This window comes from Camelus bactrianus, chromosome 21 (assembly GCF_048773025.1).
Source record: "Camelus bactrianus isolate YW-2024 breed Bactrian camel chromosome 21, ASM4877302v1, whole genome shotgun sequence".
NCBI classification, from domain to species: domain Eukaryota; kingdom Metazoa; phylum Chordata; class Mammalia; order Artiodactyla; family Camelidae; genus Camelus; species Camelus bactrianus.
Genome location: NC_133559.1, coordinates 10,617,974 through 10,640,442, shown reverse-complemented (window position 1 = coordinate 10,640,442; position 22,469 = coordinate 10,617,974). Strand labels below are relative to the sequence as shown.

The window sequence follows — 22,469 nt, the reverse complement described above, 5'->3', positions numbered from 1 at the left end:
ATTGTATGCATTTCCCTGGAGTGTCATGTGTGCAAAATATGCCCTATTAAAAATCTATAAGAATATGCCCTGCTAGGAATTCTTAATATACCCTATTAAGAATCTACAGCAGGAGACAGCTGGTCAATGATTTGGGGTCCTGGCTATCTTTCTGTTACCACTGCTAAATCCAGGCACATAAGCAGGTGCTCACTAAGTGATGAATTAACGAACACTTTACTGAACATGTCCTTTTGCAATGTGGCACTGAGGTTCATCTGTCTTATTTTATGAAGCATCAGCAGTTTCTGATTCGCACTCTGTGAAAATGGCAGTGTTCCCTGGAGGCAGAAATGCATAATTTTTTCTTGGCAGTTGAGAACACCACTACATTGCTTGTCTTCAGTTACAAATAGAGAGATTAGTGTTGTCCATGAGAGCAGACTCTTCTTTCCCTGAGAGAGCATCACAGGCAAAGAAAGGGAGAACACAGATATGGAGAGAGATTTGGGTTAAGAGAAGAGATTTGAAGGAATCCGTGTCAAAAATGCCTTGATATTCTTGGTAACACAGAGTATCTGATCATTAGATGAGAATGGAGTGAACAAGGCTAAGGCTGATTTGGAAAATTCAGGATGGGGAATGTGGGAGAAGACTTAAGCATACTCTTTCTATCTTCAAATATTTATATGTATATCTTATATATTTGTGTTTTCTTCAGGTCTCTACTCACATGCTGTCTTCCCAAATAAGCCTTAAAAGCCCAGCTCATTAATAATAGAACCTCTGTTACTCACAATTCTCTTGTCATATATTATTTCAGTAGAAATCATGTTTTATCATGGTATTTTTATATTTATGGGTTTATTTATAACTTTTCTCCCTAACAAGAGAGAAGATAACCCTATGAAAAAGATAACCCTTTGTTTTAGCTGGTGTCCCAGTAAACAGAATCTGAGTTGGAGATGAGAGGGCAAAAGCATATTGTAGAGAAACACCTGTGAAAGGAAAAGGGAGGAAGCAAGGTCGGGGGTGGGGGACGAGTCATCAGATCATAATATATGTTTGACAGTCTCTGCCAACCCAGTGGGCAACACTGGAGACAACAGTGTTTATTAAAGGAATCCCACATTGGTGGAAATGGCTTGGCCATTGTACCACAGTCTTGGCTGCAGGGATCCCCACAAGAGTGTGACCTTGACTCAAGTCCAGGTGGCTCTGAAGTACTTAACATTTTGAGTCTCTCAGCTATCCATACTCCTCCCATGTAGATGACAAATCCCCTCCTAAAGGAGGAGTCTGAGCAGTCCATCTCCATGTTGGCATAGTCTGCCTTCATGTCCGCCACAGTCTGCCCCTTAAATTACACAGATCCATTTTCAGTATACATTCAGGAGGTAGCTCATCAAAGGTTTCATTCACTCTTTTCCTAAAGGGGAAACTGGAAGGTGGAGGTTAGTGGGGAAAATGACAACCTTCATTGTTGCAGTTGGCTTGGGGTCCACAAATGATACTAATTATTTACTTCCTTGATTATCAGTTCTAAGTTTCCCTCATCCTCAGCTATCACCTCTAAAGGACTTGGTGGCTTACTTGTAGTGTCATCAGACCTCCACACCTGAGATTTCTGAGTCCCTGGTAACCATATCCTTCACAAGTAGGGGTTGCTGCCTTGTCCCTTTATAGTCACAATTGGACAAGGGAGTACTAAGGAGTATCCAAGTGGATCATCAAGTTCCACACATAGTCCACCCTGTCCCCATTGTGTAAAACATTCCTGCCTCTTCCTGCTGATCAGGGTCAATTAACCCTACCAGGATAATGACTCCTTTTCTTGTCTGCTAGTCTCTGGACACCGAGTCCAGGTGGCAATCATAGGTTATAATTCAGTGGCACTCTTGCAGTGTCCCCTTTTGAAGAGCAGGACTTCCAACCCTGCATAGCCCAGAATAAACCAGACAGTAAGCACAAATTCTCCCAAGGCGGTGGGGGTGGGGAGTGTCACTGGGAATGATGGGAAGTAGAGTTACTCCTACTTTTACTCCTTAGTCTTGGGCTTATGTATTCTTCCTACTGGGGACTTGGCACCTTATAGAAGTCTCTGATGCAGTGTACATGCTGCGTTCTGGAGGAAGGCAGTCTGTCCTTGTGTAGTGTTACTTCTGATCTGGTACTTGAGCTATATCTATGGCAGTGCATTTCAGTGCTCTGTCAGGTATGCTGCTACTAAATTGTGTGGTCTGTGATAGAGTTCAGGGATTCCATGGTCATGGACCCACTGCTGCGCCTCCTTTGCTGTGAGGTAGGTCCGGTAGCTGGATACTGTGTAGAACGAAAGCAGGATGGATGCAGGATGCCATGCTTGTGGATCTGGTACTCTGTAAACCACCTGGTAGTGGTGGAGGCTGAGGCACTTTAGGCAGGAGAAGGAAACCCTTACCTGGAGTAAGATTCTATTCTTATGAGAACAAACTGCTGGCCCTTCCAGGAAGGAGGAGCCCAGTATAAGCAACTTAATACTAAATATCTGGTTTGTCTCTTTGAGAAAATAGTGCCATACTGGGGGCTCATTGTTAGTCTGCCAGAACATATAACCCCAGTGACAGAGCTGACTGTACCCTAACCTGGATCTGCAACAGAGCCTTTTCCTGTTGTAGGCTCTGCTCAATGTTGGAAGCTTCTCGTGTATTATCAGGGCCAGGACATTATACCTACGTGTGGACCGTGTTGCCTCTGGAACTCACAGGTATTGATGCTTTCTGCTTGGTGGTAAGGGATGCGAGATAGAGCAATTTGTTATTTACTTTGAGGGAGTGTCGTAGCGTACCTCTGACCAACGGTTCTAAAACTAAGATGGCAAATTTCTCAATGTTCAGGATTTATTTATTTCTCTCTGTAGTGCATGTGTCTTACCAAGCCTTCCAGTATGCTAACCATCTTGCTTCTTAAAATCCATAAATAGTGACTGGATGATGGCACCTCTCTTTAATTCTACTGCTGAAAAATCAGTTCCTGTGCCTTTAGAAATGGCAAAAATGACAAAAAAAAAAAAAAAAAAAAAAGGAAAGGAAGGAATGAAGGAAGGAAGAATCTCAGCCTCATTCAGCTCTCCAGATCTCACATGTGTGTATCTGATTGGCTGAATCTAAATCAGATTGAGAACCCTACTTTCAAGGGAGTCTAGGAAATATAGTATTCAGCTTTCTACTCTCTACCCACTTCAGAAAGGCAAACTAGAAGAAGGGTGAAGTGGATGTCATGCACAAGTCTACTATTTCAGTCTCAATAATGGTCCTTCATCAGGTGTTTTTTTTTTGAAAGGATTAAATGTGATAATATATGGAAGTGCCTTTTTCAGTAGTTGCATGTAGTAATACTCAATAATTGTTGGGTTTGCTTACTTAAACCACTTACTCATAATCTGAGAATAGATTTTCCATGTCCAAATGCTATACAGTTAAATATTCCAGACATGGATTCACTGTCGATTTGTCCACAGATACAGTTGGAAATAACCTCTGCTTGTATGAGATTATAACCATGTGTAGGATTGACACCTAACATCAGTTACTGTCCAGAATGGTAGCCACTAGCCACATGTGGCTATTGAGCACACGAAATGTGGCCAGTTTGAATTGAGCTGTGCTGTCAGTATAAAATACACTTCGGGTTTCAAAGACTTAGTTAGGAAATTTAAAGTACCTCATTAATTTTTATGCTGATTATTGTATGGTGAAATAGTAATATTTTAGAAATATTGGATTAAACAAAATAATATTACTAAAATTAATTTTACTTCATTTTTACATTTTTTAATTTGGCTGCTAGAAAAATTAAAATTACATATGTGGCTTGTGTTATATTTCTTCCAGACAGCACAGCATTAGATAAAGAAAGCATAAAATTCCCCGAGGGATGAGCTGGATGGGTCTCTGGAGGAGGGTTTTCTGGTGGGAAGGCTGCAGAGCTAGTCCCTGAATTGACCTTCTGAGTTTCTGTCTCCCCCTTGGGAAGGTCTTCCCATCACACTTTGAGTTCTCCTGTCTCGCTGGTCTTAATTTTCCATGTAATAGTACAATCGAGGTTATTTGTCAAAACTTCATTAAAAATACTATGAGAAACCATAAAGAAATATGATTGTGTTGGACTTAGAAATTAGCTCTCCTTCTCCACCCTCCCACCCCCTTTCCCACTGTTCCCTGAGTTACTAGTCCCTGAAACATTCTGTTTTCTCCCTGTACTGACTTGAACACAGAACTCAGCCCTTCTTCAGGTCCACGAAATAACCCATGAAATCACCAGTGAGCAATAAAAATGGCATTTTGATTATCTCTTAGGGGAAACAGAAGAAGGGGGTTTTATCACACATTCAAAGGAAACCAACTAATACTCGCTCCAATTAGACGTTTCTCATCTTTTCTTAGTTCCCTTCTCTGCCACTCAGTCAGTAGGGGTTCTCTCTCCCTCCAACATTTTTCACCCACTCCTCAATATCTTCTTGCCTCACTGGCCCCTTTCTCCGTCTCCAGGATTCTCTCTTGTTAAAATTCCTCATCCTTTTATTAGGCGGAACAATTTAATTGCTGGATTGTGTTACTTGAGCATTTCCTTAGGGTCTCATACTCCAAAGAAAGTAATTTCTTTTGAATAAATACAAAGTCCCCCTAAGAGGAATTTTGGGAAATATGATTTTCTTCATTTCATTACACAGAATAAATTGGATAAGTTTAGAAAGTAAAGGTTTTTCAATGTTAAGAAATTTGGTAAATGTAATAAGGAGCTTTACCAAGTCCCAAGTCTCCTAAGCATAAGATAGCCACCCTCTAAACACATTTGGGCTCAAAAAGCCAACCTGCAACTTGTGCCTTCCTTTCGAAATCTTAGTTTTAGTAAGACAGTTTCCACTTGTTTTACATTATCAGGAGCAGTCCATCCATTGAAGGACAAAGGCCAACTCAACCTCCTTTCCCCTCAACCCTTGATAGTTTGAGAACAGATGTTTTGATTTAAGGTGAAAAATAAATCATAGTTCATTTGTGGAACTGTGCTGAATAACCGCCTGAATTCTGATACATGACCTAATCTGTGTTGGCTCACATTACCCTCTTCTCAGCTCTCTTCGTTTCTGAAATTTATTGCTACTATGTCTCACCTCCTTTCTAAGACAGTAGTTTCATAAAAATATAACCAATATAATACTCAGTATTACACTACCACACATGTATTGAAACTAGAGCATATTAGAAAAATAATAATGAAGATAGTTTCCATTTATTAGCAAGGTTCAGTTCTAAGTGCTTTATATGCAGTTAGCTGCCTCATTGTAACTCATAACCGCAGAAGAGGTGGGCGTTGTGGTTTCCGTAGAATACCCAGGCAACTGAGGCTGTGAAAGATTAAGGAGTAGTCCACAAATCACACAACGCTGTAACTCTCATCAATGTGATCTCAGTGTCCATACTCTTCTACACCACCCTAGAATTTCTGGCGATCATCTTAAAAATGTAAGTTCTTGTAATTGGAGGGACTTAGAGGTCATCTAATCCTAGGCCCTCACTTTACCGACTTGTAAAGTGATTGCGGATGTCCCGATTAGTTAGAACCATTCTGACCCCAAGCTAGATTTGTTTGATTGTGCCTCACACATTCAGGGACATCCTGGAGGTAAAGTTAGTACCTTGGCTTTCCAGAAGATTTGAAACACCTTGTTCCTTAATGACCGTCTAAATGAAGGCTTTCTGGGACAGGGGCTCTCTCAGGGAGGGGCAACACAAGAGCCTACTGGCCGCCAGCTCTTTATTTACCTGACTAGTGTATTACGATCAACTTTCAGTAGCAGATGAAAGTCTGCAGGAATGGGCCTCAAGATGAGTAAACTTGAAAAGGAAGAGAATGTCGGGAGAGTGGGTGGCTGTCTTGTGGGCTTGGAACTGGGTGTCTTGGATACCCCCAGGATGAGTCAGCAGGAGAACAGCAATTGCATCAATGGAAGGAGGGGATTGCTGTGAGGAGGAAAACAAAGTTGCTGAGCTCAAAAGACAAACTGCTTACTTTGAAGTGTTTTCTGGGATTCACCCGGAACAAACTCCTCTCCCCATAGAAGCCTTCCAGCTGCTTTTGTCTGGTTGTTGCAGACAGGTCTGTGATATGGTACTGCCAATTAAGTTGCTGTGCCCTCGACAAATTTGTACTCTGCATTTCATAGGCTTTATGGTTTTCCTGAGGGCGGCGTGATGTCTGTCTCAACCGAATCTGAAAGAGCTGCAGAATTAAGCAAAATTTGCTTAACTATGCTTTGTTTTTTTCCTCTGGCTGGAACATTCTTTTGTTGTTAGAAATATCACAGCAATGGAAAATACTGAGTTTTGGAGTAATAAAAACCAAGCATTCCATCACTTACCCATTTATTAAAAATATTTATCAAGAGATTATACTGTGTTAATAACTGGCAAATGTTGTAAATAAGACTTAGAATATCATAACTCTCCTGGAATACACATTCTAAAGAGGGAAATTAGATGATAAACAAGTAAAGGAAAAAAATGGGTAGAATAAGTGTTATAAGGACAGTAACACAAGATGGTATGATTTGTAGCAAGGGGCTACTCTAGAGTGGGTGGTCGGGGAAGGCCTCTCTTTGGAAGTGACATTAGAGATGGAAGCCTCTTCTGAGTGACAAGATAGAACCAACCAGGCCATAATCTAGGGCAGGGGTTAGCAAAAATTTTTTTTCTAAAAAAGACCAGATAGTAAATACTTTAGGTTTTGCAGCCCATGTGGTTTCTGTCTTAACTGTTCAACTCTGCCATTGTTGTGTGAAAGCACCCATAGATAAAACAAATGAATCGGTGTGGCCGTGTACCAATAAAACCTTTTTTTTTGAAATTTTTTTTCCTTTTTCAGTTTTATTAGGTAAAATTATTACAGTTTGACTGCACATACACATTATATTGCATGTAAATACATATATAAAATATACTGCACCCAATAAAACTTTATATACAGAAATAGGCAGGGGTTGGGAGAGTTGAATTTGGCCTGCAGGCCCCAAATTGCCATCCCTTGATCTTGGGGGAAATGCACTGCAGGCAGGGGGAATAGCAAATTGAAAGATCCAAAGCTGGATTTAGGCTTGGTATTCTTGGAACAGAAGGAAGATCTTGTGGATTGAGGGTAACGAGTGAGTGTGAGGTTGGAGATGAAGGTAGAGGTCAGGTCAGGTACCTCTTTGCGGACCTGGGAAAGACATTTGCATTTTATTCCAAGTACAAAGGGAAACCATCAGAATGATTCAAGAGAGGGACAGTGATACCATTGGATTTACATTTTATAAAGGCTCTCCTTGCTGAGTAGTGACTATTTTGAGTGGAGCAAGAGTGAAAGCAAGGAGGTCTCTTAGGAAGCTGTTATAGTAATCCAAACAAAGTATAGTAGTGAAGACAGGGAAAACCGTAGAGGTAGCAGTTTGAATCTCTCTCTCCATGGCCCTTTAACTGTCTATGAACTTTGAGCTTCACTTCCTTCAACAGCTAAGTACAGATAAAATCCCTAAATAATTTGTTCAGATAAAAAAGGCTAAGTCAGATGTTCAGTTCATGGTTAGTTTTCAGTCACATGGGTTCTTTTCCTCCTTCTTTGTCTATAGCTCAAATATGTTTTCCTTCCTTCCCTTCCATCTTTCTATAGATATTTCTTTCCTCCGATAGTATTTTCATGGTGAACTGAGTTGTACAAAAATGATACTTGGTACTTCATCACCCTGCAAGAGACAGAGGTATCTTGTTTTTAAACATTTATCAACTTTTGTAGTTGGGTGCCCCAAAACCCAGTACCTAATAATTCCCTTTTGTATTCTCTTTCTTCAGTAAGACAAGCTGCCAAGTAAAAATTCCAACTATTTATGTAAATAAAATGGAGAAAAGGTCAGTGTTACTTTGGGGAAGGTCTCATTTATTTGGGGAAGAAAATATATTGGAAGTTTCATCCTGGGAAAAGAGAGACCATGTACAGGTTTTTTTATGACCTGATGAAAACACTGGAATGCATAACCTTTGCACATATGCAGTACAAGATTGCTGGGAAGGACAAGATTATTTAAACATTCATAGTGATTGAAATGGTGTGGCAGAATTCAAGATCCCTTCCTTCCATCCCTTCACCATGACTGGAGGGGGCAGACAGATCATGAGTGAGACATGTTCTAGCTCTTAACTCTGTCTTATTCATGCCTTTGCATTTGTAGTTTCAAAAAAAAATCTTCTACATTAAAGCCTAAAAAATTCTTTTAAATTAAAGCCTAAAGTCATCCCACATTTCCCACTGAATAGGGAAATCTATTTTCAGCTAATTTTTAATTTTCTATCTTTTTGATGCAGCATAGTATTTCGGAAAATGTAGCAGTTTCAAATCAGCCATGGACTAGGAGCTGCATGCTGCTGGACAGCTCCCTTAAATGTTTCAAGACTAAGTTACCTCATTTATAAGATGACGACTTTGTACTAGATCATTACCACGTCTCTTCTAGCCTGGTGATTCCACAAAAGGGCCAAACTGAAGATCTTCACTCTAGCCTTGTGGGTAAAGAGGGATAAGGGAGGCAAAAGTAGAGCATAAGGTATAGAAAGAAAAATAGGGCAAGTTGTGGAGAAAATACTCTGTGGCTCTGTTTTGAAACTATATTATATTCAGCTTATATGTTATAAAAATTGCCTTGGATGAAAAATTTTTACAAACGTAGTCAACAGATTTTTAACCCACAGTCATAACTGTCTGCCTATGATTCCATATACCTCAGCCCTAGTGTGCACATTTCATTAGAATCAAGTCCCAGAAGAAAACATGAGAAAAGCCTTAAGATAATTTCTTACAGCAACAGGTATATTGATCTGGATACTTAAATATAGTAAGTCTAGTTGTCCTTCTCTCATCATTATGTAGGATATCTGTAAATAACCAAAACCCAGTGAACTTTTGGCAGGTAATGATTGAAACTAATTTGGATGATTTTTTTTAAGGGAAAGGAAATAGAGTTATTAGAAGAGAGATTTGGGGTTAATGCACTGAAGGAGAAGGATTAACTCTAGGTTTGTATTCATTACCCACAAAAAAAAATATTGGGCCATTTTTGTGCACTCTAGGAATTTCACATGCAGAAAGGACCTGAACATATTAGAATCCAGTGGAACACATCACCTTTCTGCACTTAACTGAAATTGGTTTTCATATTAAATCTGTTTCATGTGAGGACTCAAAATGGATTATTTTAGAAACTTGAAGCCATACCTTCCTACAAGTTTTTTGTACTGAAGAAAAAATGACATGGCAGTCCAAATGCTAAAAAAAAGTTAATGACTAAAGAAAATATTGGACATCTGTATGATGGAATATTTTGAAGTCTTTAAATACTATGCTTATGAGAAGTCTGTAATAGTATAGAATAAAGCTTTTACTATAGTAAGTTAAAAAGCAAAATGTGACTTTTTATATAAAATATTATCTTAATATTAAATTAAAAGAAACATACATACTGTAATATCCAGTTAGTTGGATTTTTAAGTCATTCCTATATCGGCCTTATGCATTTTTATACTATCTTAATTTTCTCAGAATGGGCATATATTACTTCATAATTGGAAAACTAAATGCTTAGTTTGAAAACCTTGCGTGTCATCTGTGAGATTTGTAGATATATTAGGAATCTATTAGGATTAGTTTGTAAGGAACAGTTGTGTGTAGATATAAATAGTCAGAAAATATCTGGTAGCAATGTAACTACTGAAATCAGGGATGATCTCTTCTCTGAAAGGATAAAATTAGAAAATGATTATTACAGAACATCATATTGTTGGTGTTAGTGTAAACTTTCAGTCTTCTGGCTTTCCTAGACCGCAGATACCAGAAAGTTCCTTCTTCCTTATTCAAGAAGATAAAGCAAGGCAAGGTCAGGAGATAGTGATTCTACTAACCGTCAGTAGCAGAGCAAACACGGCAGCAGCAGCAGCAAACAGAACAAACAAACAAAATACTTACTTTAAAACTAAAACTGATGCCTTTGGCAGAGGAAAGCTCTTTGCCTTGTTTCAGTTAGCCCTCTTCTGTTTAAATTGACACATTTTGCTACCTGGTCTTTGCAGTCAGCCACTTCAATGATGCTCATTAATTTCAAGGCTCAATCCTCTTTTGTTTTTCTGCCTATCTGACCTCTCCCTCTGAGAAATCATTCATTCTCGCAGCTTAACTTTTTCACCTTATATTGATAGTTCCTCATTTTGTATTCTCAGAGGTTCTCACCTACATTGCCAACTCTCTGCTGAGTATTTTCACTTAAAAGTCTTTATAATCATCTCAGACTCAGTGCGTGTTTACAACTGAACCACCCATATTTCACGTTTTGATGAATCACCTCATGCTTTTCCACTGAGAATGATGAGTGATCTCACGCTGCATTGTCTTCCTCGTGCTCCGTGTTGAATCTGGGACTAGAGTCTGATTTATCCTTTGTAGTAACATTTCCTCTCCATTCCTGCTCTCATCACTTTGGTTCAAATTCCAGTCGTCTCATTATGGATGACATTTTGAAAACATGGAAAAATATTCTGAATGTAATATGGGGCTCTCATTTTGAGGCTAAGTTGTGTTTCCACTGGGATTCAGATGTGTCAGGGTCAGGCCCACAGTAATCCATTTACATGAAGTAATTTGTATGTATGTGAAAGAACTTCTGTGAAGGGCTTTGTATAGGGGCAGAGGAGGTGAAGGAATAGGTTGGAAAGGGATGGCATGTTTTCTGTACTTTAGTGTAATGTCTGGAAGAGGGGCTGCAGGACAAGCTGGTGATGGTACAGGTTAGAGAATTTTCTCCACTTATTTTGAGAAAACTGTAGAGACACAGTGAAAGTCAGCATAGGGCCTGTTTGTTACTAAAATTCCTAAATAATTGCGCCAAATGAAGACAAAATGAAGCAATACACAAAAGACGTTGTGTATGTGGGGGGGGGATGGGTCTTAGAAGAGCGCCATCTCATATTCCTGAATGGGAACAATCAATGTTACACAAATATATAGAATTGATTTTTGATAGAGGTACAAAAGTAATACAATGGAGAAAGAATAATCTTTTCAACAAAGGATGTTGGAACAATTGGATGCTCATACGTAAAAAAGTGAACTTCTACCTAAATGTCACATGTTTTATAAAAATTGACTCTAAATCTATATGTAAAACCCAAAACTATGAAATTTTTATGAGAAAATTTTCGTTAACTGGAGTTAGGCAACAAATTTCCAGACACAATACCAAAAGCGTAATTATTGAAGACAAAGTTGATAAAGTGAACTGCATCAAAATTTTTTTTAAAATGCTTTGTGAAACTAACTAATGAGAATCAAAAGACAAGCAACAGACTGGTATAAAACATTTGCAAATAAGGTATCTCACAGTAGACTTGTATCCAGAATATACAGTTGACCCTTCAACATGCTGGTTTGAACTGTGGGCATACACTTACACATGGATTTTTTTTCAATAAATTCATACTGTAATACTATATGATTCATGGCTGGTTGAATCCACAGATGTGAAACTGCAGACGTGGAGGGTAGACTGTAAGGTTATATGTGGATTTTTGACTGTGCAGAGGGTAGGTGCTCCTAACTCTTATATGTTCAATGGTCAACTGTATAAAGAACTCTGAAAATTTAAGAGTAGGAGGACAAATAATCCAATTCAGAATGGCAAAATGTTTGAACAGACACCTCATGAAAAAGATATAAGGATGACAAACACATGTAAAGCTGTTCAACATTATTAGCTGTTAGAGAAATATAAAGTAAAACCTCTATAATACAACTGCATACCTATCAGAATGGTAAACTAAAAAATATTGACAATAACAACAGCTTACAAGAACGGAGAGCAACTGGAATTCTCATATTGGAAAAGCAAATTGGTACAGCCACTTTTGAAAACAGTTTGGCAGTTTCCTGTAAAGTTAAATATATATTCACCATATGATCTAGTAACCCCATTCTTTTATTTACTCAAATGAACAACCACTAAAAGAGCTATACAAAGAGATATACTCAAAATGCCATAGAAAAATCAAAATGGAATTCTAAAATATGCTAAAGTAGCCTGAAGGGAAGCATGAAAAATAAAAAAGGAGAAAATGAAAAACAGAGATAAAATATAAAACAAATATAAAATAGTGGACTTAAGCCCTAACATATCAATAATTACATTAAATGTAAATGATCTAAATATAATGTTAAAACAGAGATTAGTAGAGTGGATTTGACCCAACTATGTGCTGTCTAGAAGAAACTGACTTTAAATATAATGATATTGGCCAGTAGAAAATGAAAGGATGGAAGATAATAATCAGGCAAACATCAATCAAAAGAATGTAGGAGTGGCTATATTAATATCAGATAAAGTAGACTTCAAAGAAAAAAATATTACCAGGGGTTCTAGATTGTGAGAGAAGGATTACAGGAAAAGTACCATCCTTATTACATCGTATTTAGGAAACATGCTATCAATATGACTTACACTGTTTATGTTAATCTTGATTACTGGGATGAGGTAGTGTTTTACCAGTTTCTAAACTAAGTTACTCTTTTTATCCCACTTTTTGATTGTATTCTTTGGAAGGAAGTAACTATGCACAGTTCACTCTTAATAACAGGAAGATTATGCTCCACTTCCTTGATGGTAGAGTATGTATAAAAATGATTGGAATTCTGCCCAGAAGATTTGTCTATTCTCCCCTTTTTTATATTTGGCAATTTATTTATATCATATCAGTATGGACTTGTGGATATGTGTTTTATCTTTGGTTTATAGTCCAATACTACTTTATATGTTGCTCGCATTGTTCCAGGTTTGGCTATTGGAAGCTCTTTCGGTTGACTCTTCTGTCCCTTTGACAAACCCAAATCATTGAGTTGTTTGTTTTAGCACATTCCTACTTTCAGGCGCTACAGATGCTCCAGGCTCATTGTGTATTTACTGCCCTAGTTCTAGAATCAGCCGTTATCTAAGGATTTATCTAAGGATAATTTCTTTTATTGGATAATGGTGTTAGAAACCAAGATCTGGGTTTCTATAATCCATTACCACGTAGATCGTTCTAGCTGTCTCCTCATGCTTGTCTGTAACTTCCCACTCTGATGGTGAAAAATCTGGCTCCCATCATCTGGCATCCATTTTTTAATTGTTCAATTCCAGAATACCATTATAGTACTTTAAGCATTGTTAACCTGAACCCCTGTGGGAAATAATTTTAAACATTAGAAGGCAGTGCTTGTGTATAGTTCCTTTTGCCTTTAGTCCTACAGACCTCTCTTGTTTCCAAAATTACTTAGGTTAGCACCTTTTCCCTACCCCTTCGGTGAGGCTGTTTTGTACATTTGTAATACAGTTAGATTATTTTATGTCAGCTTGCATTGCATTATGAGGTCTCAGTCTCCTAAATGATTTTTCTCTCATTTGCATATACTAAGATTCACTCTACTGCAAAGCTCTATGGGCTTTGACAAATGCATAGTGTCATGTACCCACCATTATAGTATCATACAGAATAATTTCACTGCCCTAAAAAATTTCCCTGTGCTGCTGCTATTCAACCTTCCCTCCTTCTCAAACCCTTGGCAACCACTGACCTGTTTATAGTCTCTGCAATTTTGTCTTTTCAAGAATGTCATGTAAATGGAACCATACAGTACATGGCTATTTCAGACTGAGTTCTTTAATTTAACAGCATACATTTAAGACATATCCATGTCTTTCAATGGTTTAATGGCTCATTAATTTTTATCATTGAATAGTATTCCACTGTATGGATGTACAACATTTATTCATTCATCTATTGAAGGACATCCTGCTTGCTGCCAGTTTTTGGCAGTTATGAAGAAAGCTGCTGTAAATTTTGTGTGCAGTTCTTTGTGTGGATGTAAGTTTTACTCATTTAGCAAATACCTAGTAGTGTGGTTGCTGGATGAACTCTCTTCCAGAGTGGCTGTACTATTTTATATTTCAACCCTCAGTGAATGAGAGTTCCTGCTGCACTGCAGCCTCACCAGCAATTGTTACTATTTTGGATTTTAGTCGTTCTGACAGGTTTGTAGTGGTATCTAATTGCTGTTTTAATTTGTGTTTCCCTAATGAGAAATGATGCTGAACATCTTTTCATATGCTTATTTACCATCTGTAGATAATCTTTTATGAGCTGTCTGTCAGCTTTTTTGCCCATTTTTAAATTGGATTACTTGTTTTCTTAATGTTGAGTTTTAAGAATTCTTTGTGTGTTTTGGATTACAATTCTTTTATCAGATAGATATTTTGGAAATATTTCTCCCAGTCTATTAGTTGTTTTATCATCTCTTAACAGTCTCTTTCACAAGAAGTTTTTAATTTTAATAAAGTCTAACTTACCACATTTTCTTCATGGATCATAGTTTGGGGGATGTATCTATAAAGTCATGACCAAACTGATGGTCACAGATATTTTCTTTTATATATTCTTATAAAAGTTTTATAGTTTTGCATTTAAAGTCTCTTATCAATTTTGAGTTATTTTTATGTAATATATAACATCTGCATCTGCATCTAGATTTTATTTTTTGTTTGTTTGTTTTTTGTTATTGTTGTTTTTGGCATATGGATATCCAACCATTCCAACACCATTTGTTGAAAAGCTCCTTTTGCCACTGAATTGCCTTTGCAAAACAATCAGTTGACTATATATTTTTGTGGGTCATTTTTGGAACTTATGTTCTGTTCCACTGATCTTGCATTTGGGTTTTTTTTTTTTTTTTCCGGCCAGTACCACTCAGTCTTCAGTGGTATAGACTTAAAATTAGGTAGTTTTCAGTTCTTCACATTTGTTCTTCAGTATTGTATTGGCTATATATATATTTTTTTTACCTTCCCGTATAAACTTTAGAATCAGCTTGTTGATGTTTATTAAAATAGCTTACTGAGATTTTGGTTGTGACTGTGTGAATCTTTAGATCAAGTTGGAAATTGACACATTAATAAAACTTTCAGCTCAAGAACGTAGCGTATCTCTGCATTTGTTTAGATCATTTTGATTTCTCTTATCAGTGTTACATAGCCTTCACATAAAAATTCTATATAGTCTTCACGTAAAAATTCTATTATACATTTTTGTTAGATTTATACATAAGTATTATTATTTTTTGCATTTTTGTAGTTTTCATTTCAAATTTTAATTTTTTATTTGTGGTATATAAGAAAACAGTTGACTTTTGTATATTGACCTTTTTATTCTGTGACATTGCCATACTCATTAGTCTGGAAGATTTTTGTAGATTCTTTACAGTTTTCTAAATAAACAATCATGTTAGTTGTGAATAAAGACAGTATTATTTCTTCCTGCCTATATGTATATCTTTTCTTTCTTTTTCTTGTCTTATTGCACAAAGTAGGACTTCCAGTATGTTACTGCGTATTAAGTGGTGAGAGGGGACATTTTTGCTGCCTTGTTCTTGACCTAGGAGGACAACATTCATTATCTCACCATTCAGTAAGAAGTTAACCGTAAGTTATTAAAAACGTTTTTTATCGAATTGAGAAAGTTCGTTTCTATTCCTATTTGGCTGAGACTTTTACTTTTTAAAAATCAAGAATGGGTATTGAATTTTGTTAAGTGCTTTTTTTTTTGTATCAATTGATATCATCATATAACTTCTTCCTTAGCCTCCTAAATGGGTGGATTACATTGATTTTCAAATCTTGAACTAGCCTTAAATACCTGGAATACATCACACTTGGTCATGATGTATACTTTATTTCATACATTGTTGGATTCAACTTGCTTATATTTGTAAAGATTTTTTCATTAATATTTATGATGAGTATTGGTTTATTCTTTCCCTTTTTTTAATGTATCTGGTTTTGGTATTAGGGTAATACTAACCTCATGGAATTACTTAGGAAGTGTTCTCTCTGCCTCTACTTTCTAGAAAAGATTATGGAGAATTAATTTTATTTCTTCCTTAATTATTTGGTAGAATTCCTAAGTAAAACCATCAGGGCCTGGCACTTTAATTTTTGGAAGGCTATTAATTATGAATTCATTTCTTTAAAATATATATAAAGCTATTCAGTTTATCTGTTTCTCCGTGCATGGGTTATAGCACTTTGTGTCTTTCAGGGAATTGATCTGTTTCATCTAAGTTATCAAATTTCTGGATGTAAAGTTTTGAATGTTCCTTTATAATCCTTTTAATGTCAGTGAGTCAGTAGTTATGACCCTTCTTTCATTTATGATATAGTTAATGTGCATCTTTTGTTTGTGTTCTTGGTTGGCCTGGCTAAAAGTTTGTCAATTTTATTGACCTATTCAAATAATCAGATTTTGGCTTTATTGATCTTTGGTATTACTTTGTTTTCATTTTTTTAAATTTCTACTCGGATATTCATATTTCCTCTGCTTGTATTAGGCTTAATTTGCTCTTCTTTCTCTAGTTTATGAAGACAAGGCTTAGGTTATTGATGCTTGACTTTTCTTCTTTTCTAATGTGTGCATTTAATGCTTTAAATTTCCCTCTAAGCACTACTTTCCCTGCAACTCATAAATCTTGATAAGTTTTTATTTTAATTAATTTCAAAATATATTGTAAAAATTTCACTTCAGACTTCTTTGACTCATGGGTTATTTAGAAATTTTCAAATATTTTGGGATTTTCCAGCTGTTCTCCTGTTACTGATTTCTGATTTTATCCTATTATAGTCTAAGAATATACTTTGTGTGATTTCTGTTCTTTCAAAAGTTTAAAATTGTGTTTTATGACCCGGAATGTGGTCTGTCTTGATGAATGTTACATGTGAGCCTAAAAAGAATTTGTATTTTACTGTTGTTAGATGGAGTATAAAGTTCATAGTTGTGTTCAGCTCCTCTATATCCTTACTGATAGTTTGCCTGCTTAGTCTGTCAATTAATGGCAGAAATGTAAGGTGTTCAACTGTAATAGTAGATGTCTCTTTTTCTTTTCTGTTATAGCAATTTTTCCTTATGTATTTTGATGCTCTTTTATTAGTTACATACATATTTAAGATAATTATGACTTCTTGTAGAATTTCTTTCTTTATTGTTATGTAATGTCCTTTATTATTATTTTTTTTTTATGCCCTTTAGTCTTGATAATCTTCCTGGTTCTGGATTATACTTTGTCTGAAATTAATATTGTTACCATACCTTTCTTTTGATTAGTGTTAGCATCTTTTAAAAATTTCTTTACTTTTAAGCTATCTAAATGTGTTTCTTGTAAACAACCTATAGGTTAGTCTTATTTTTTTTAACCACTCTGATGATCTGTCTTTTATGTGATGTATTTAGAACATTCACATTTAGATTGAATTGATATTTGGGGTTAGTATGTACCAGGCTTGTAACTATTTTCTATTTCTTACATTTGTTCTTTGTTTCTTTTTTCCCTTTTTGGGGTTTCTGTGATTCGAATTGAGCATTTTATATGATTCAATTTTGTCTCCTCTCTGAACATACTAATTTTTCTTCTTAAAAAAATTTTAATACTTATCCTAGGGTTTATAATATACATTTTTAACTGACCTAAGTCCATATTGAAAGAACACTATATGCAAGCAAAGGAAGCCAAAAAAAGAAAGAAAAATACAGTATGATATCACTTACATATGGAATCTAAAAAAAAGAGACAAATGAACTCATTTACAAAACAGAGACAGGCTCAGAGACATAGAAAACAAACTTACGATTACCTGAGGGAGAGGGAAGGGATAAACTGGAAGTTCAGGATTTGCAGATAATAACTACCATATATAAAATAGATAAACAACAAGGTCCTACAGTATAGCACAGGGAACTATATTTAATACCTTATAATAGCCCATAATGAAAAAGAATATTAAAAGGAATATATATGCACACACATGCACACATATATATATAAAAATATATATATATATAAAATCACTATGCTGTACATCAGAAATTAACACATTATAAATCAACTGTAATTTTTAAAAAACACTATATGCTTCACATGTAGTACAAATACCTTAAGAATGTTTTTCAGTTCCTCCCTCCTGTCCCTTGTGATATGGCTGTCATTCATTCCACTAATCCAGTATGTTGCTACTATTTTTGCTTTAAATAAATTTATCTTTTAGATCAATTAAAAATAGAAAAATAAAATATTTTATATACTTTTATTTACTCTCCATTCTTTTCCTTTCTTTATGTTGATTCTTTCCTTATGCTGACCTAAATCATTTTCCTTCTTTATGAAGAACTTCTAATATTTCTTAAAGGGCAAGTCTGTTGGCGATGAATTCCCTCAGTTTTTATTTGTTTAAGTCTTTATTTTTCTTTTACTTTTAAAGAATAACTTTGTTCTATATAGATATCGAGGTGGGTGGATTTTTTTTCTTTGAACACTTTATTTTACTGTACTTTTTTCTTGCTTATATGGTTTCTGACAAGAAATCTGTATTAATTCTTATCCTTTATCTGATTTGACTTAATATTGGAGAAGGTTGATATTCACGTTCCCTAAAATCTTAGCTGGTTCTGTACGAATACGACTTTACAGCTTGAACTGCTGCTGGAAATGCTCTTCCTCTGGGGTCCCCTTTGGCTAGAGTGAGGATCCCAGGTGGCCATTTCGTACATGGCACAGGTTCTTCCCTTTTAAAAAAGGTTCAGGGATGAAGTTCTGTTTTATTTGGGAAGTTTGACTTTGCTTAGCTTGACTTCTCTAGTGTATCACTCTCCATACTGCTAGTTGCCCTTGGGTGGTGATGTACTCTGGGTAGATAGAAAATGCCAGCCAGCTGGTGCAAGTTCATTTCTGCCTTCACCCTGTTGCTGTCTTAGCCCTATTATCTGTACAGTGGAGAGCCTTATCCCTGCCTTTGTCCAAGGATTGTTCTGAGGACCCTGCGAGATAATGTTTGGGAAAGCTTGTGTCAAGGGCCCCATTATGAAAGGGTTGTTTACCACCAGGTGATACTGAGCATGAGTAGTGACCAAAATAATCCTGGGGAAGAGGAAGGATTCCTCTTAGGTTGTTTAATCCAGCCAAATATTCAGTGAGAGGCTGGAACTTTTCAGCAGATCAGAAAAAGTTCTGTGGCCAGTTCCTTGATGGGGTGACAAGGGCGATTAAAAACATCTGATTCTGTAGTGTCTGACTGTGAAACTAGTCCACTCAAACGAAGTTTCTGGGAAACCTAGGTGATAAACGTTGTAAGTCCACAGTGATAAGGTGTTCTGAATGATGCCCGTCAGAAGCCACACAGCCCTCGTCCCCAGGAAATGGCCCAATACATAGATCAAGACAGCCTTATTGCCCAGGTAACACACATTTATTTCACTGAACTGCAGCATGCAGGGCCCTTTCTCGGCTTGATGAGATACAGCTTTATATAGATCACAAAAAAGTATCCCAAGGCTTATATGTCTTTGTCATTAAATATTAAGCACACTTTGTTCATTTCTCTATCACATTGCATTATGGTGACTTCTGCATAAGCCCATCTCCCCTGCAACACTGGAAGCTCCTTTATTCAAGGACTAGTGCAGAGTTTGTTTTGATATTTTCCATGTCTAGCACAATATCTGGCAAATAGTAAAAACTCCATGAATGTTTACCAAATGACTTTCAAACTTTTGCCTGCAGTCCTTTGCTTTTAATTATTCAATTTTTAAATTTGTCAGTTAACAGCTTCTCTTAATTACTTTTAGCCACCTTATATTCTTAGAGAACTTTAGGTGTAGTTTGACTTTTGTCATTACCTTTATTCTGAGAGAGGGCTTGGTAGTTCTGTTGTATGGTCTAGAGTGCAGACTACATGGGCTGTTTGAGTCTCTGTATCTTCTTTTGAAGGCTTTCCTGAGTCATGAGCCTATCCTTTAATTCTAGTGGAAGGTGTGTCTTGGAGTCAGGATGCCCCCAAGTCTGAGGTCCAGCCTAGTCACTGACTTAACAGCAATTCCTTGTTCTCATCACTGGGTAATCATTTGAGTTCCGACCCCCAAATCTAAATGAAATTCCTTGATCAGCCTCTGCTCCCATGCTCTCTCTGGTTGTCTGGTTCAGCCTCATCATAAGTACATAATTATTTCTGTATATTACCTCCAAATACTCTAGTCTCATCCCTTTTCCCCCCTGATTTTCTTGGCTTAGAGTCTAGATTCATGCAACTTCTTAGATGTCTCTGTGGAACTAAGTAAGGACAACAAGAATGCCAGGAATTCACGTAGATGCCTCATAAACTGAATCCTACTTTTCCTGAGTCTTAGATGATTCCCATTAAAGCCCATATTCCTTGGTTCAGCATACAAGGTCTTCACAGTCTGACTACAGCCTACTCTTCTCGTCTTATTTCCTCCCTCCATTTCCTGTCTTATACCTTAGAGTAAGCATGCTGAATCACTTTTCATTTCTTGAACATTCCTCTTGCCTTCATACATGTGAATATTTTATTTCTTCTCTTTGGAATTATTTTCTTCTAACAACTTGTCTGTCAGACAATCTCCTGTAAGTGTTTTAAAACCAGTCCAGATTACAGATCACCTCCTCTCTGAAGACTTTTCTGACATCTCCAACAGTTCTTTCTCTCTCTCCCCACCTCCCATTCCCCTTTAATCTTTCATATATATCACTTGACATAAAGAATTGAAACTGTACCTTTAAATGTCTGTCTTTGCTACTAGACTTTGAGCTTTTTGAAGCCAGGCAATAAGGTTTTTTCATCTTTCTTCCCCTAGGATCCAGCACACAGCATATTTTATCACTGTTGCCCATACATGGTTTCTGAATTAACAGCAACTGAATTGACCCAGGAGGATCTTGGAATGTGCCCTCAAATGGCTGTTAATATGGCTGACAAGATTTGGAATTGCTAAGATCTCTAATTAAACTGTCTCTGGTCACCATCTCTAATAAGCAGTTTTGCTAGAAACTGAGATGAATTAAAGCAGCTAGGAGACAAAGTCTATTTCTCCTGGGCCATCTCATTCAGAGGCCACTCTTCCTGTCCACACAGTGATTTATTACTTGATACATCAGGTACAAACAGATTCCAGCAGGGCCTCCACTTTGAGAAATCCTTATGCTCTTAAGTAGCAAGGAAGGAATTATAGGGGAAGATGTATGTCCTGGATCCTCTTTTCTATGAAATCTCTGTTGTCTTCATTAAGTAGAGAGTCAAATGGAAACCAAAAGGTCAGTGAAAAATCCTTGGACCACACTATTCCTTGACTTTTTCTACAGGCGTATCCTGTCCCTGTTTGTCTAACTGTTCACGGAAACAGGGCCGACACTTCATTCAAGGGCTTTCTTTAAAGCTTTCAGGGTCCCGGTTAGATGCTGTGCTGCTGTTCCTCTCTTCGCCTCCTCCTCACAAGGCAGATCTTTGACAGCCAAGGACATGAGACTCTACTCCTCATATTCCTGCTCAGAGTGGATGCTAAGAGCCTCAGAAGAACACTTCTGAAGTTGTCAGGAAAGCTTCCTGCCAACGGCCCGAAGCAGAGCGTCCTTGACCTCTTTATTCCTCAGGGTGTACACCACAGGGTTCAGTAGCGGGGTAATGACAGTGTAGGTCACTGAGATCAGCTGGTCCTGATCTCTGGTGTTTTCTGACTTGGGCTTGAGGTAGGCAGTGGAGGCACAGCCGTAGTGGACAATGACCACAGTGAGGTGGGAGGCACAGGTAGCAAAGGCCTTCTTCCGGCCCTCGGCTGAGGCGATCTTGAGGATGGTGGAGATGATGAGGACATAGGAGATGAAGACCAGACCCATAGGCACAACGAGCACCAAAACGCTGATGATCAGAGTCAGGATCTCATTGACAGTGGTGTCAATGCAGGAGAGCTTCATCACAGGCCGGATGTCACAGAAGAAGTGGGCCACCTTTGTGGTACAGAAGGGCAGCCTAAACACAGCTGACACCTGTGTCATGGCCACAATCAGCCCAATGCTGCAGGCGCCCCCCACCAGCTGGACACACACCCTCTTGTTCATGATGACTGTGTATCTCAGGGGGTTGCAGATGGCCACGTAGCGGTCATACCCCATTGCTGTGAGCAGGAAGCAGTTGGTGATCCCAAAGGTTACGAAAAAGAACATCTGTGTGGCACAGCCTGCTAGTGAGATGGACTGACTCATGCCCATGAGGCTGGACAGCATCCTTGGGAGAATGACTAATGTATATACAGTCTCTGAAGTGGACAGCATGCTGAGGAAGAAGTACATGGGGGTGTGGAGATGACGATCAGTACGGATAATGGTCACAATGATTGTATTACCTGCCAGGGTCAAGATGTACAGTGCAAGGAACACCACAAAAAGAGTGAGCTGGTACTCATGGAAGCTGGTGAAACCTTGGAAAACAAACTCAGTGGTGAGAGTGTGGTTTCCTCTCTTCATTGAGTGGTCACTAAATCTGAAATGTAGAAGAATAAAAGTTGCATGATTTC

General features: G+C 37.4%; 2 protein-coding genes across 2 annotated transcripts in view; one reads left to right on the top strand and one right to left on the bottom strand.

The window, feature by feature from the left end:
• The window catches only part of LOC105069494 (olfactory receptor 10J1), a 233,722-nt gene that overhangs the window by 95,065 nt on the left and 116,188 nt on the right, over nucleotides 1-22,469 (top strand). The window lies entirely within an intron of this gene.
• Nucleotides 19,661-22,450, bottom strand: LOC105069500 (olfactory receptor 10J1). The gene has a single exon (XM_010955617.2). The coding sequence runs from the start codon at nucleotides 22,417-22,419 to the stop codon at nucleotides 21,490-21,492; it is 930 nt and encodes a 309-aa protein (XP_010953919.2). The 5' UTR covers nucleotides 22,420-22,450; the 3' UTR covers nucleotides 19,661-21,489.

Bases quoted from the DNA above. Each gene is read 5' to 3' on its own strand.
- LOC105069500 (XM_010955617.2), bottom strand. From the start codon at position 22,419: ATGAAGAGAGGAAACCACACTCTCACCACTGAGTTTGTTTTCCAAGGT.